The sequence below is a fragment of the Xyrauchen texanus genome, chromosome 35 (genome assembly GCF_025860055.1).
Source record: "Xyrauchen texanus isolate HMW12.3.18 chromosome 35, RBS_HiC_50CHRs, whole genome shotgun sequence".
Taxonomy (NCBI): domain Eukaryota; kingdom Metazoa; phylum Chordata; class Actinopteri; order Cypriniformes; family Catostomidae; genus Xyrauchen; species Xyrauchen texanus.
In genome coordinates, this window is record NC_068310.1 from 1,481,429 (window position 1) to 1,497,746 (window position 16,318).

General features: G+C 41.6%; 1 protein-coding gene across 1 annotated transcript; it reads right to left on the bottom strand.

Annotated features, from left to right (window-relative positions):
- Positions 1 to 595: 595 nt before the first annotated feature.
- LOC127629287 (uncharacterized) lies at positions 596 to 7,571 on the bottom strand. Its single transcript, XM_052106445.1, has 5 exons — positions 7,386 to 7,571; positions 7,103 to 7,291; positions 6,798 to 6,994; positions 784 to 921; positions 596 to 691 (listed from the first exon to the last, which is right to left on the bottom strand). Exons 1-5 carry the CDS (start codon positions 7,498 to 7,500, stop codon positions 596 to 598), a joined length of 735 nt encoding a protein of 244 aa, XP_051962405.1. The 5' UTR covers positions 7,501 to 7,571.
- Positions 7,572 to 16,318: the final 8,747 nt, after the last annotated feature.

Genomic DNA, 16,318 nt, shown 5'->3' on the forward strand with positions numbered 1-16,318 from the left:
TACACAATACTGAAGGTACAGTACAGATGTTTAGGGTATTTGAACAGTGATGTCCACAATGAAAACACACAATTCACATCTCTCCTTTCAACAAAAGACACACATATTTGCCCATACAAATAAAATGTTCATTTATGTCATATAATCTCAATACTTACATAGATGTGTGTGTGTGTGTGTGTGTGTGTGTGTGTGTGTGTATGTGTGTGTGTATATATATATATATATATATCCTGTTCACACAATAGCTAACTAACCATTTTTGAACACCATTTACAATTAAAAATGGAAAAGTAACAGACATAACAGACAAGAAAAACTTCAATATACAGTACATGGAAAGTGTCACTGAACACTAGGCACAATCTGCTTGTACGACTGCAAACAAACAACCCTGAAGAAGCAAGTGCTCCAGAGAGACCCAAAAGCAACCATTTCAAGCGTACAACAGTTAAGCTCAACAGTACAGACTGAAACAGAGATCAGGCCTAAACTAAGACCCGTGTCCTTTCTCAGAGAACACAATGTCAGCTCTCTAAATGTTTGAACCCAACCTCTGGAGTTTGATTAGTTTGAAATGTCTTAGTCTTGTTAGTTAGCCTGGACTAATGTATTGCAAACAACCTTGAGGAGGAGCTTTCTGTGGTGGGCCATTCTTTGCATCAACCAGAGCGTCCTTCTCAGCAGCATTCTGAAAGAAACAAACACATAAGTGAAAGTGAGACAGTTGCACCAGACATGATCTGAGCTGCCCACATATGCTCAATTGTTCACATTATGTACCTGTCTTGGTTGAATGACAGCTGGTCTCTTGGAGTTTTGTGTCATGACGTGGTTCATTTTGGCATTGACCATGTCTGCTATGAGCTGCTGGTCTTCAGCCTGGTGATCCCCCACTAACGGCATTGACGAACCCATTACCTTAAAAAATTCACACAATTATTTCTAAGATAACATAAGAGTAATGATAATAATAATAATAATAATAGACCTTTTTCACACTCAGGGTTTTGGAACGCAGAAGTAAACGCTCCAAGACCAAAATAATCACTATTATATTTGAATGACTTTCCAGAAGAGGAGATAAATAAAGAGCTGTAGATTAAGTCAGATGGGAGAAGATACCAGATTTACTGTCACTCTCTAAGCAGCTGTAATAGAAATCCCCTCACAATTGTGGTAATTCGTTTTTTTTTAAACTTATTCCAGGGTAATATAACAATAAGCATAATGTTATAAACTTACACTCACTATATAAAAAATGTATTATATACAAAAATTGCGAGATTTTAAGCTGCTAATTAAGGTGGAAACGCGTCATCACAATCTGTGAAAAAGGTCTATAATAATAAAAAAATGTGTTCTAATTTTGAGATACAACACGACAAAACATATACAAGTGTTTTTTGCAATATGCAATACAAGTTTATGTCCCAGAGGTTGGCTTTTATTAAAACTAATCTATTTCAAATCTTCATTTAATATATTTTAGTCACATTAAAACTCAACATGCCATCATTTATTTTTGCTATTTTTTTAATGCCTTTTGGAAATGAGGACCCAATCACAGAAATGTGATCAAAGGGCTTTTGTTCATATTAAATAAAATAAAAAATAAAAATAAAAACAACAGAAAAAAGAATAATCAAAATGTGTAAAACACAAAACTGCCACAGACAGAACTAAAAAAAACAGTTTGGCATGGAGGACGTGAAGGAAAAAGGCACCATATACAGTATACATGAGGACCAGGAGACAACAATTAACACAAGGTGGACTAGATTCTTCTGAAGCGTTTAAAGCAGTGGGTTGGAATTCAGCACAGTGCACTTGATTGGTTTGCTTATCTGAGGGATAGGACTTTCTCAGTTGAGATTCTGAATTTCTCCTTTTCTTCAACACCTTTTAGCCATGGAGTACCTCAAGGCTCCATTTTAGGCCCTGTTTTGTTTTCTTTGTACATGCTCCCTTTGGGTGCTATCTTCCCTAAACATAGAATCTCATATCACTGTTACGCAGACGACACTCCAGACCAAATCAAATGATACCTCTGCCCTATGTTCTTTATTTGACTATCTTGAGGACATTAAATATTATATAGCAGATACTTTTCTTCAGTTAAATGAATCTAAGAAGGATGTCTTAGTTTTTGGACCTCCTGACTCTACTGTCTACACTCTAGTGTCTACTGCTATGGTAACCAATAAACTGGGACCAACTTACCAACTTACAGTACATTCACAAGCTAGAAATCTGAGTGTCTTTTTGGATTCTGATCTAAAATTTGACAGACAAACAAATTCTGTGGTCTTAAGGAAGCTTTTTCATCTTAGAAATATTTTTAACATTTAATACTTTGGAAAACTTGATACATGCTTTTATTTAATCATGACTGTGTTTTACGGTCTTCTCTCACACGCCTTCAGCTGGTGCAAAACGTTGCTGCTAGGCTTCTGATTGGTACCAGAAAATGCGATTCTATTGGGGCTTTTCCACTGCATGGTACAACTGGACTCGATTCTGCTCGCTTGTTGGGGGTTTTCCACTGTGTATAGAACCTGGAACTTTGTTTTTGTATCACCTCGGGTGAGGTTCCAAGTGAGCCGAGCCAATACTAAATGTGAAGTCAAAACCCTGCAGATCACTGATTGGTCAGAGAGAATCGTTGCTACCAGCGACAACCCGCTAGTTTTAAACTTAGTAACAGCTATAACAGTATCATTTGTTCACGCGACTTTCGAATTGTAAAAACAAATGCCTGTGCGCAAAACGAAACGACGCAAAACGAAAAAGTCTTTCAGGAAGTGTCGCAGCTGTTGGTCACCGGACCTACCAACAGTGTGGGGAAAAGTTAAAAAAAAAAAAAAAACTTAAGTGGAAGTGGTTCAACCAAATGGACGCTATCTAGACTGGCGAGCAATGGGAGGGAGTGTGCCCTGGACTCAGCCACGACATTGTTGGAGTCCATGATGGAGGATGGTATGTTTTGTTACATTAACTTTATACTCTGCTTGAAAGCTTCACTTTATTTAGTTGGCCAGCTATTGGAAAGCTTGCTTCTAAAACAACCAGGCCAATGTAACTGTTACTCTTCTGTAAAATCACCATGCAAAAACTGCTTTATGCAGCACAATGAGCTAGTAGCTAACAGCTAGCGGTCATGTTATTGTTTATGGTCATTAATGTTTGTGTCACTTTAAGATGATGTCACAACAGTAGAGGCGGTGCAATTATGCCGATCAGCCATTTTCAGGTCTCTCCAGAGATGTCTGATCAGGTTCAAGTCTGGGCTCTGGTTGGGCCACTCATGGACATTCACAGAGTTGTCCTGTAGCCACTCCTTTGTTATCTTGGCTGTGTGCTTGGGTAATGTTGGAAGATTAACCTTCACCCCAGTCTGAGGTCCTGAGTGCTCTGGAGCAGGTTTTCATCAAGGATGTCTCTGTACATTGCTGCATTCAACTTTCCCTCGATCCTGACTAGTCTCCCAGTTCCTGCCACACAGCATGATGCTGCCACCACCATGCTTCATTGTAGAGATGGTATTGGCCAGGTGATGATGTTTGCTTGCCATTCAGGCCAAAGAGATCAATATTTGTTTCATCAGACCAGAGAATTTTGTTTCTCATGATCTGAGAGTCCTTCAGGTGACTTTTGGCAAACTCCAGGCAGGCTGGAGCCTTTTACTGAGGCGGGGCTTCTGTCTGGCCACTCTACCATACAGGCCTGATTGGTGGAATGCTGCAGAGATGGTTGTTCTTCTGGAAGGTTCTCCTCTCTCCACAGAGAAATGCTGGAGCTCTGTCAGAGTGACGATCAGGTTCTTGGTCACCTCCCTGTCTAAGGCCCTTCTCCCCCGATCGCTCAATTTGGCCGAGTGGCCAGCTCTAGGAAGAGTCCCGGTGGTTCCAAACTTCTTCCATTTACGGATGATGGAGGTCACTGTGCTCATTGGGACCATTAATGCTGCAGACATTTTTCTGTACCCTTCCCCAGATCTGTGCCTCGATACAATCCTGTCTCGAGGTCTACAGATAATTCATTGGACTTCATGGCTTGGTTTGTGCTCTGACATGCACTGTTAACTGTGGGACCTTATATAGACAGGTGTGTGCCTTTCCAAATCATGTCCAGTCAACTGAATTTACCACAGGTGGACTCCAATCAAGTTGTAGAAACATCTCAAGGATGATCAGTGGAAACAGGATGCACCTGAGCTCAATTTTGAGTATCAGGGCAAAGGCTGTGAATACTTATGTACATGCAATTTTTTCGTGTTTTATTTTTAATAAATTTGCAAAGATTTCAAACAGACTTCTTTCAAGTTGTCATTATGGGGTATTGTTTGTAGAATTTTGAGGATAATAATGAATATAATCCATTTTGGAATAAGGCTGTAACGACAAAATGTGGAAAAAGTGAAGCGCTGTGAATACTTTCCGGATGCACTGTAGCAGTCTGAGCTTCACGTGGCAACTGGAGATAAGCATAAACAGGGTTATCACTTGCATTGAATTTGTTCTTGACACAGTGTCTAATCTGGAGATACTTCCAAAAATGCTCTTGGCCCCCAATATTATATTATATATTTTCAAAAATGTTGGATATGACATGAAAATTCCAGTCTCATACAAATCACCGATTACAGTTACCCCTTTAAGCTGCCATTGTTTCCAAAACACCCTTGCTTTACCTATGCAAATTTCAGGATTATTCCACAATTATGCATATGACGTTCTATAATGTGATGTCCTGCACACTATATGAATTTGGCTCCAGACATGTATCGAGTGTATTGTCACTGGATTTGAGTCCCATTTAGCTCCAGAGCATTGTGAAAGAATGCTAATGGGCTGAAATGGTGTGGCCAGTTCAATCTTGATCCAGTCCAACTCAGAATCTGTCTCGTTCCAATGTTTAGCCAATTTTCCTCCAAATTCTTCATTAGTTTAACCCCAAGGTACTTCCTACCTTTTGAAATACATTTAAAGCTGAATTAATTCTCCGATTTCTCCCAGTTTAGTGGTGGTGGGGTAGTGGCTAAAGCACAGGGCTGTTAATCAGAAGGTTACAGGTTCTAACCCCACGGCCATCACCATTGTGTCCTTGAGCAAGGCACTTAACTCCAGGTTGTTCCGGGGGGATTGTCCCTGTAATAATTGCACTGTAAGTTGCTTTGGATAAAAGCATCTGCCAAATGCATAAATGTAAATGTTAACTACGATCGCTGAACGTTGAATGTTTTGTTTACAACTGTACATTTAACTACGATCGCTGATTGCTGTTTGGAGTTATGAGATCGTCATTTTTGGGGAAATGTTAATTGAGTGATCTGAATCAACGATTCAATCGCGCTGTTACCAGCGTGTCTCTGTTAAATTGTATGAACCCCTGTTTGTTCGCTCTCTCTCTCTCTCCCTCTCTCTCACACACACACACATTGAAATTCACGGAGCGAGCAGCACCGTGGTTTATGTGTGAATCAGCACGTGATTACCACCCGCACGTGGTATTAGCTCTATTGTGCTGGATCTGATCCAGCCATCTTGCTTTGCCTACACCTTACCGGCACATAATCGTTGGCTCCGCCCTTTCCGGCCTAGCCCTCCATTTTGACTAGTTCCTCACGAGGAGTTTAGTCCGCCATTTTGTGTCTTGGTTACCGACTCGAGACACACACAAACACACACATACACTAGCATATAGCTCCACCATTTAGTTAGGATTTCCATCTTATGTTTTTGTGTTATATTCATTTAGTATTTGCAGTGTTCATTGCTGTTTGATTATAATAAATCTTGTTATATTATAATAAGTATTCCTGGTTTGTTTGTTTGAATATTGTGTTGAAGCCAGCCTCTGCCACGTCAAGAAATCCTACATTACTTCAGTATTGTTAAATTGTTGTTGTTAGAAGCCAACTGTAACCAGATTACTGTTGGGTTCATATGGCAACAATTTGACTAGCTTCTTCCCTTTTTGATTATTTTGATTCTCAATCAAAATACTCAATCTGCAGGGTAGAATTTTATGAGACTTGATTAGTCACTTACTATAATTTTTCTCTTGTCAAAGAGTGGTGCCCCGAGGATAGAATTTAACGAACTAAATTATATTATTTAATTGAATTATTAATTAATAATGAATAAACATTAATTATTAATTTATATCTGATAGTAAAACTGATCTAACCAACCTGTGAGCCTACATAAATTGGTGCCCGTGTAACACTGATTCTAATCAATGGTCTATTAATTAATGATTGATGGTTGTCTATGATAATTATTAATTATTGCTAATAAAAACACCCGCTCCAAAACTTGTGAGCCCTACATAATTGGTGCCCCGTGTGAGGATGTGATATTTGTTGGCTTTCTCCAATATTTTTGCAAATAACTAAAAACTATTTTTTAAAGAGTAGCCAGAGGTTCCCTCGTGGCTTCACGTTTCTCAGGAAGTCCAAAACTGCTAAGGCACAAGGCCGTTTGTGGTTGTGAATTATTGAAAGTGTTTTGTTAATGGTTGCTAGTTTGATACTAATTCATTACTCATTTTTGTGTGAAAGATTCAGTCGCTAGATACTAACAAAGTAATCTGATGTACTGATACAGTGATTGTTAACACCTAATTAGCAGTTCAAGAAACAGCTAATAATACAAAGACGTTGCTCTTGAGTGACAGGTAAGTGGTCCCTCCCTGTGAATTCTCTTCTAGGGATAGCATCCGTGTTTTCCACAGAGCAACAGGTGTTGTCAATCATCACCTTCAAAACTCAGCTCAAGCATCAAATTTTGAACTCTCAAAGAGTTCCTATAGGGGTCCACTGGATGTGTCTCACCTGCATCGCTGAGGTATTTTTTCACTTCCACTGTGGCATCAGCTGTAGGATTGTGTATCATCTGGGTCTCACGGATACGATTGTCAAAATGTTCCCATAAACTGTCTTGTGTTTCAACTGGTGTTGATGATGGGCCTGATGTTGACATTTGTGGTTCTGAATTAAAAGAAAACGGCAATTAGTAACAAATCATAAACTGACAACACATATGAAGTATAAATTTCATGAGTCACATTACATAAGATAACATAGACTGAAACTCACCAGGAGTTGTGTTTGAACGCATCAGTGAAGCACACTCCAGTGTGATGTGCTTTTCAGCATCCAGGGCTTTGGCAGGATTTCCAAAAGCCACATTTTTAAACCTTGGGTCCAGCAGTGTAGCCAGTGCCAAGGCTCTAAAAGTCTCGTACCCTCCACATCTGGAGTGCAGACCTTCTTGTAGATGTGAGCCTATGAGCCAACACAAGAGAAAACCATATTAATTAAAATAATGACAACAATATGAGAGTTATGGCCAATTACACGTATGGTCATAGTGTCCTACCTAATTGTACAGTTGATTCCTGCGTTGCATTTCCTTTTTTCTGTGCAAGCTTGTGCTGCAACATCCTGTACAATGGTATGAGCTTTGAAGCAGACACTCTCTGTTCCTCTGACATCTCTGTTGTTGCTAGTTTGAATGGTTGAAGAAGTGTCAATGACTGTTGAATAATGTCATACTCAAGACTTGTCAGGGAGCAGTATCACTGTTTAAATTGGCAAGTGCAGCAGCCACTGGCTCACGTTGCTCATACAAGCGTTGTAGCATGTCGAATGTGCTGTTCCATCTCGTTTCAACCTCCTGTATCATTTTCAGACTTGGTCTGCCCATCAAGCTCTGCATCTCCACAAGCTTGTCCTTTGCTTTGCAGCTGGATCTGAACAACCCCACTATCTTTCTGGCTTTCTGGCGAATTTCATTGATGACTGGGGTTTGATCCAGGGCCTTTTCACTATCAAATTCAAATTATGAGCAAAACATGGGACATGGCGAAGGTTGAGTAGCTGGGCACTTAGGATCATGTTGGATGCATTGTCAGTCACCATGCAGTGAACTTTGGAGGTTATTCCCCACTCAGCCATTAGCAAGGCTTTAGCCTCCATGAGATGCTGGGCTGTGTGGGTTTGGTAAAACCTCCTTACACCCAGTAAAACAGTTGCCATTGTTGCCTCTGGTGTTATGTAATGGCATGTTACACCAAGATATCCATCCATATTAATGGAAGACCACATGTCAGCCGTAAGGCTAACAAATTCCGCCTTTTGTTGGTCCTCCATTGTCTTCTCCTTGGTTGTGTTGTACCTTTCAGCTGACCATTGTTTTAAGCACCTTCCGGGATGGGAGGACATAGCTTGGATCAAGCTTGTTCACAAAGGCCCTGAAACCCTCATCCTCCACGATGGTGAAGGGCTGCAGATCCTTCACCACCATGTTCAGAAGAGCCTCATCCAATTCCCTCTGTCTGCCTTTTAAAAGAGAAGATAAAACATACTTTCAGACAAATATATTGGAAAAATAGTAGCCTACCGTGAAAGTAGTCTACTGGTTCATTTGGAAACCTTCCTAAACAAAGTTATGTTATGAATATTTATGCTCAGTGTGCAGAGAAAGATAAAGTGCATTATAGAAATACAACAATTACAAAAAAACAAAATGATGTCTTGGCTGTAGATTGGGTACTCATATGTAGACATATAAAATGTATATTCACAAAGTATAATATTATATTGACAACATTTGTTTTTAAAGTGATTGGCAGTTGTGATTGGGATGTTAGGCATGTCTTAGTCCATGGCCTTTCTAAACAATGGCCCAACACTTAGTTATTATATTTCACTTATAATTAGCCTATATTTCAAACAATGCATACCTTGCTTAGATGGCCCAGCAGTGTCAGTAGCAGGCCTTGGTACAGGGGAACACTACCATCCTCTGCACCCTGCAGAATGGCAGGATGAATGCTCCTCAAATGGTGCATCATGGATGATGTATTGTTGCAGTAGGCTGAGCTGCCGATCACAATACACACATCTCACTTTATTTGGGGTTTCCAAATGGAAATGCTCCCACACCACAGATGTACGGCATCTCTTCTGTGGAGCCTCCATTTCTTTCTTTCTTTCTTTCTTTCTTTCTATCTATCTATCTATCTATCTATCTATCTATCTATCTATCTATCTATCTATCTATCTATCTATCTATCTATCTATCTATCTATCTATCTATCTATCTATCTATCTATCTATCTATCTATCTATCTTATATGTAGCCTATCTATCTAATAATCTATATGTATCTGTAATATATGTATCTATCTATTAATCTATATATATATATATATATATATATATTTCTATCAATGCATCTATTCATGTGTCACTATATGTACTCTGTGTGTCTCTAAGTCAATGTGTAAATGTAAATTAAATCCTAAATATAACTAAACAAATCGCACTATAAATGTCACTATATCACCAAAAAGTCACTATATCACCAAAAATCCACTATCTCAAAACCAAACTCCTCTCACAAAAACCCACGATATGAAAATGCGTTGACAAAACTTTTATACTGTGTGATTGTGTGATTTGTTCCCGAACCGACCAATCAATGAAACCCTGATTCGGCGGAGCACTCCACCTGATGAAACACTTAGACGCTTCATTTAGCCGTTGTCACGTGACGTGGGTGTTTTGAATCACGCTTCGGATCAGTGTTTCGAATCATCTTTGCTTCGGGATCTCGCAAAGCTTCGGAACGTCTGTTTCGCGCCAGCCATCCTTACTAACCAGTGAGATGAATTCCCAGTCCCTATCAGCGTCCAGAGCTGAAGCTCCCTGGTCAAGTGAGGAAACCTCACTGTCCAACTGGGTCGCTGACTTCCTCCTCGTACCTAGAGAATTGAGGGAGGAGCTTAACAGCTACACACAATCCCAGTGTGATGCTGAAATTGCCGCCGTGGTTGATAGTGCAAACGATCCTAAAAGGAAGGTACCCACTATCCAGGAAGCAGTTGGCAGACTGTTCCTGCTCTACCACCAAAAGGCCCAGTTACAGATAGCAACACGGATAGCCAAGAAGCCGCGGACGACCGAGTCCGGCAGGAAAGCCGAGATGCACGAGCTAAGGCTCAAGTCAAGAGTGGGGCAGAGGACTCCGAGACGGGTACTACGACGAAATACCCCACCCCTGGTTCAGGTAGTATTCGAAAACCGTGGTCCCAACTCCCGGAGCTAGAGCGCATCCCTATTCGGGACACGAGTCCACCGCGTTTCGGGGGCAAGACCCCGTTCCGGCAATCCTCCCCTCAAGCACCGGGCCCCAGCAGGGCGCCTCCCTCACCAGGAGGAGGAAGTGGTCTCACCCAATGCCTTGGCAATGGTGGCAGGCACTGGTACTCATCCTCTGACGAGTCTGATGGACACCAGCGGGACAAAGCCACAGGTCTGCGCATGCGCCAGCTTGACTCCATTGCAAAGGACATAGAACGCTTCGACCCAGCAAGCCAAGATTCGAATGTCAAAGATTACCTCAGGGAAATCGAACATTGTCTTGCTGACTTGCCTCATACTTCAGCGCGTGAGAAATTGAAGCTTATCTGGAAAACCACTTCCAGAAGTGTCCACGCTTTCATCAAGACTCAACCGCCGCACATTCGGAACAGTTACCCGAGGCTTTGTAGGGTTCTGAGCTAGGAGTACTCAGTGTTTGGTACTGTTTCATCAGTACCATACACTGATGAAACATCAGCCACCCTCAGCGCCATCCGCATCCAACAGAAGCGTTTGGAGCCTCCCAGGGAGTATTACCGGCGTTTAAGGAACGCATTCTTCCAAGGAAGTAACGAGCCAGGCCTGGAAGAAGAACGAGGTTTCAGATCTCTCTTCCTCCATAATCTCCACCCCTCCGTGCGAACCCACATTACACTAATGTGTAAGCAGGGTAAACAAACCATGCAGGGGATTAGGAAGGACCTGGAGGTCCACTGTGAAACATGTATTTATATAGAAAAAGGAAAAGGCGACCAGCTTCCCTTCTCAATCTTTTTCCCACAACGTTGACTACCTCTCGCGTTTCTCGCGATCACCGGACCCGAGAACCAACACAGAGACGCGTCTTTTCGCTGACGAGCGTCCCTGCTGAAAAATCCAGCTAAAACCAGCCTAAGCTGGTTGGCTGGTCTTAGCTGGTTTAAGATGGAAGTAGCTAGTTTTAGCTGCTCTCACAGCCTGGACAAGTTGGTGGTCAGCTGGTTTTAGCTGGTCTCCCAGCCTGGACAATTTGGTGGTCAGCTGGTTTTAGCTGGTCTCCCAGCCTGGCTTAGTTGATCAAGCTGGTTTCGCAGCCTGGACAATTTGGTGGTCAGTTGGTTTTAGCTGGTCTCTCAGCCTGGCCAAGCTGATGAACATCTTACTTAATTACGAATTAATTAGATTCCACGTTCCATATACAGATAAGGTTAAATAGCAGGGTAGTTTAGCAGCATAGTTAGGCTGGCTAGATGGTACCTAAATTATTATAGTTGTTAATAAAATAATATATCTGAACAGTATTAAACAAAATTATTCAAGTAGTTACACAAAAAATTATAGCATAAATCTGTAGCATGCCAGGACTCGATTTAGATTCAAATATCGTTTGAACATAACATTCACCATAGTTGTCTGACCAAATATAGTCAGCTTTTTTATTTTTAATAAGTGTTTCAGTTGTGAATAGACTTGTTCACAAATTACAAGTTAAACAATGTCTCTATACAATGACCAATTTAATGTCATATGTAATCACAAAAATAGATAAACTGTACAATATCAAGACACAAAACACATGATACACATAATCTGATACAGGTTTATTTTACTTTAAGTCCCATTCAGAAATTACACAAACATAAAACTGATTGTGTCATTGAAGACTGTTTGAGGACATTTAGTATGTACAGTATACCATTTTGTTTGTCTTCTTTTTTTAGAAAACTTTGTTCTATTAGGTTACATAAACTCAAAAAAACAAGAAAAACTAACAGTTCTACACCACAGCACTACACCAAAACATCTGCATTGTGGCACACCTACCTTTACATTCCCCCCACACCCTAGACACCCCCTCTTCCTCATCGACACCCCCTCAACCAAACCTTCCACAACCATACACCCACCCGCCCACAAACCTATTCATGTCACCACACTTTCCTCACACCCCCACAACCATCCACACCCCTCCCATCAACTACCCCTCAACCCAACCCATTCTTTCCACACTTGTATTCCACATCTTGTATACCCATACAGCCTCCATACCCCCATACCGGTGGGGTACAGATGGGTATAAGTGTGGAAAGAATGGGTTGGGGGGTAGTTGATGGGAGGGGTGTGTAGGGGTGTGGATGGTTGTGGGGGTGTGAAGAAGTGAGGAAATTGTGGTGACATGAATGGGTTTGTGGGCGGGTGAGTGTATGATTGTCACCTCACACCCTCACTTTCTACACCGTTTTAATCTCGCTCAATTGAGTTTGGAAAGTTACAAATAAAGATACTGTCTGAAGATGCTAAATCGAAACATTTTTGCTTGATGCTGCTTACTGAAACCAAATGGAGAGGGAACTGACTGTCTGTAATTAGTTTAATATGTGTCACAAAACCAGAGGTTTGAGTAAGTGAAAAGTGGGGCTGTGAATCAAATCTCTTGAAAAACAGAGCAATCTCTGTTCCCTCTTCCACTGAAAATGAGATGATGCTCTGTATTTCGCCCTGACATCCATTTGTCAATCTAATGTAACACTCCCTTCTTCTCTTAGCACGGCTGTAGCCCCTGCTGGTGTAAATCAGACCTTTATGTACCATCCTATTGTGCATCAGTACAGTTTCCGGCACTTGTCTCTCTGCTGAGATGAAGGCATTTATCTCCTCGCCTGTGAGATGTTTAGTTGTGCCACTATCTAAGACTGTGGTTTCCTGCCACCTCAGACATTTCTGCACTCTGAAAATACTCTCTACATTCTCGACAGAAGTTTAAAACACGATCACTGATTGAATGTTTTGTTGCGAAACATGCCATGGCTTTATGCAACAGAAACTTGTTAACGATCTGAATCGCAACACTTTTGGTTCCATGGACCAACTTCAACAGGCTGCCGTTTGAGCTTTCAAACACAAAAGCAGAGTGTGCCCACAGTGGACCCTACAGTTTCACTGACTTTACAAGGTGGCTGTGGAGATGTACATTGAAAGTCATGGCTGTCTCTCCATAAAGTAACTGAAATTTAACAACAAATTCAAGCAGCAGGATGTCTTCTTTGTTGACTTCTTCATAGGTGATGGACTCTTGTAAAAGGAAAAGGACAGCTGAGACCAGCAGACTGAGATGCTTCACGTACCGAGAATCAAGCACGCCCTCAAGACACGGTAAACAATAAAAAAGCAACCAAGCTCTCCATTCTGATGCCTTCCAGTATCTGAACTCCTCAATTGACCTAGGCAAACGGGTAATGACATGTGGAGGCTGGATGTTTTTAATGCGATTTTCTATTACCCGTAAAATGTCTGGTCTACCAATGTAATAGGGCTGGTCACTTCTCTGAAGCAAAAGCTCTGTGATCTGTCTGGTGTTGTGTTCTTTTTTGAGGAGACGAAGTCAAGTTTTCAAAGTAAAAATTGTATTTATTAACAAGAAAGAATAAGTACAAAAATCATTCAGCCAGCTGGGGATCTAGTCTGCTTCACCCGTAAGCTCTGCTCAAAAAGACCCCGTTTCTCCTGTGTTCCCTTCTTTTCTACATTTCTGACCCAGGGTGTGTTCCTTTGTTCTCAGGTTTTTACTCTTTTGATTGGCTTATTTTTTCCACCGGGGCATCTCCAATATTCTAAAAGATAAGTTCCACTCATTCCGTTGGTTTGTTTTTGCTTCAGTAGGATTACTGGTTTTGCCTCCCATTGGTTCATTCTTATCAGTTTTTTGCCTAAAGAATGTCCAATGTAGGTACTGTTTCAGGGTTCCCCTGCCTAAAGAATTTCCAATGTATAAACTGTCTCTAGGTTCCCCTCATCTCCTGTGTCAGAAATGCAGCTGCAGTTTCCTTTTAGCATTTTTGGTTTTACATATATTTTCTAGTTAGTTACACACATCATTCATCATTTGTTAACTTGCATACTTTGTTTAAGATTAGTCACACACATATATACTGATTAAGATTGCAACACACAACAATTCCCTCCTTTTACACCATTCATGGTGTAAACACTGTCCCTTTGATGCTTCGTCAGGTGTGATACTCGTGCTGATTCTTTCTCTCTTAAACCTTGTTAGGTGTGATACTCGTTCCAGCACTTTTCTCTCTTAAACCTGCACTGGTCTCTCATTCCCTAAGGGCCATCTACTGCGCCTATACAGGCGATCAGCTGGTCCCTCGGTCCTGGGATCCACTTTGCTACAAAAATGCAAGGGAAAACTTAATGCTATCGTATCTGCTGTGTGAAGAGGAAAACCTGTCTTAGAGTGTAATACAGTCTTAATGCCAGTAACTGTTCTTGACAGTATTCTCTTCCACTACTCCGCCGCTCTGGCGGTCACCTGTAAGGCATAAGGCTATAACATGTCATTATTTACAGTATTTTGAGTGCTGGATTTTCTCTTAAGCTAACTAGCTCTAATCTTCCGCTTCACTCTCTTCCTTAAGGAGTGGTACCTCGGATAAGGGAAATTGTCCTCCCACTTTGTAGTAAATGGGGATTCTGAATCATCCCCTATAGCTGCTTCTATTTCTTCTGAAATATTTTGCAGATTTTAGACATCTATCTTTTTCATGCAGCTTCCAAATCAGTTCTAACCTCCGCAGTTGTGTGTGAGGGGGCCTGTGAGGGTACACAATGTGTCAGGTGGTGCCAATTAGCTCCTGTCTTACCCCTTACTTTTAGGGCATGGGGGTGCACTCCACCACTTCCCAAGGCCCTGTCCAACTGGGTTCAGACCACTTTCTCTTGTGGATGGACCTTCACCCATACCAGTCACCAGACTTGACAGGAGGCTCTGTGGTCTCTTCCTCGGGGCCCTCTGCGTTTTTCACCTCTTTCGGCATGAGTACGGCTCTTAGTAATGATTTAACTGTTCAGCATGCTTCACAGTCTTTTGCGTGGTTATGAATCCTCTTTTCATCCATTGTGGCCCATCAACATGTACTGCTCCAAAGGCATAGGCAGAGTCGGTGTAGATATTTACTCTTTTGCCCTCACTTATTTCGAGTGCTTTGGTGAGTGCGGTGATTTCGGCCAGCTGAGCTGAGGCCCGTTGTGAGATATTCTAAGCATCCATTGTGGTGATATTTTTCCCTTCTTGTTTAACCACTGCATAGGAGGCCACATTCCCATGGTTTCCCTTATAACAACATCCGTCGCTGTAAAGGGTTAACTCTGGTTCCTCCAGGGGTTCTGTGTGTAGTTCCATTCTTATCTTCAGATCTTTTGCTGCCCTGAATTCACAGTCATGTGGCTCTTGTCCTTCAGAGTTCATCCCTGTTGTCATGTTTACCCCTGTGGCGGTGTAGGTAATATGAGGTTGCTTCAACATTTCAGCGATCTTTTGTTTTCTTACTGTTGAAAATGTGATGGCTGCTGAGTTTAGGTATGCCACTACTCCATGCAAGGTGTTCACTATGAGTGGATGGCACATAACGATGTGGGCCGTTTTTTCTATTGCTTTGCAGAGTGCTGTTAAATGTCTCGTGCATCCCACCTGGCCTTTTTCCACATTGTCCAGCTTTGAGCTGTGGTAATTAATTACCCTCCTTTCTCCCTCCTTTTTCTGAAACAAAACAGCATTCACCACCCCTCCTGTTTCAGAAACATCCAGGAAGAAAGGGTTCTTATAATCTGATGTACTGAGATGTGCCGCTTGTGCCAATGCCTGTTTTGTGTGGGTCAATGGCTCGTCAGCTTCTGTTGTCCTTGAAAGGGTAGCAGCCATCATATCCCTCAGGGTTGTGTTAATTCCACATAGTTTGGTACATGGATTCTGCTCTATCCAGTAAGTCTTAGAAAACCCAACATTTGCTGAAATGTTATGGGTTTACCATGTGACAATATGTTTGTTCTTTGCGCTGCAGTAAGGGTTAGTGAGTTTGCAGAAATCAGCCTTCCCAGGAAGGCAACTGTTCTTCGTGCCACTTGTGTTTTTTCCTTTTTAACTTTGTACCCAATCTGAAGATCCATCAGCACACCGGTCCTAGATACTGCTATCACAGTGGTGGGGCCCAGATAGTTTGGTTCTCCTAGCTTGGTTGGTTTCAAGCTCTTCGCGAGCATCTTCATCATTGCTGTTTCAGCCCTGACAACCAGACAACCAGGGAAGCCCTTTGTGGTTTTTGCAGCATCAATACTTTTAGTAACCTCATATGCTCTCTCTCAATATATGATACATCCCACGGTGCCAGAGGAACTCACAGA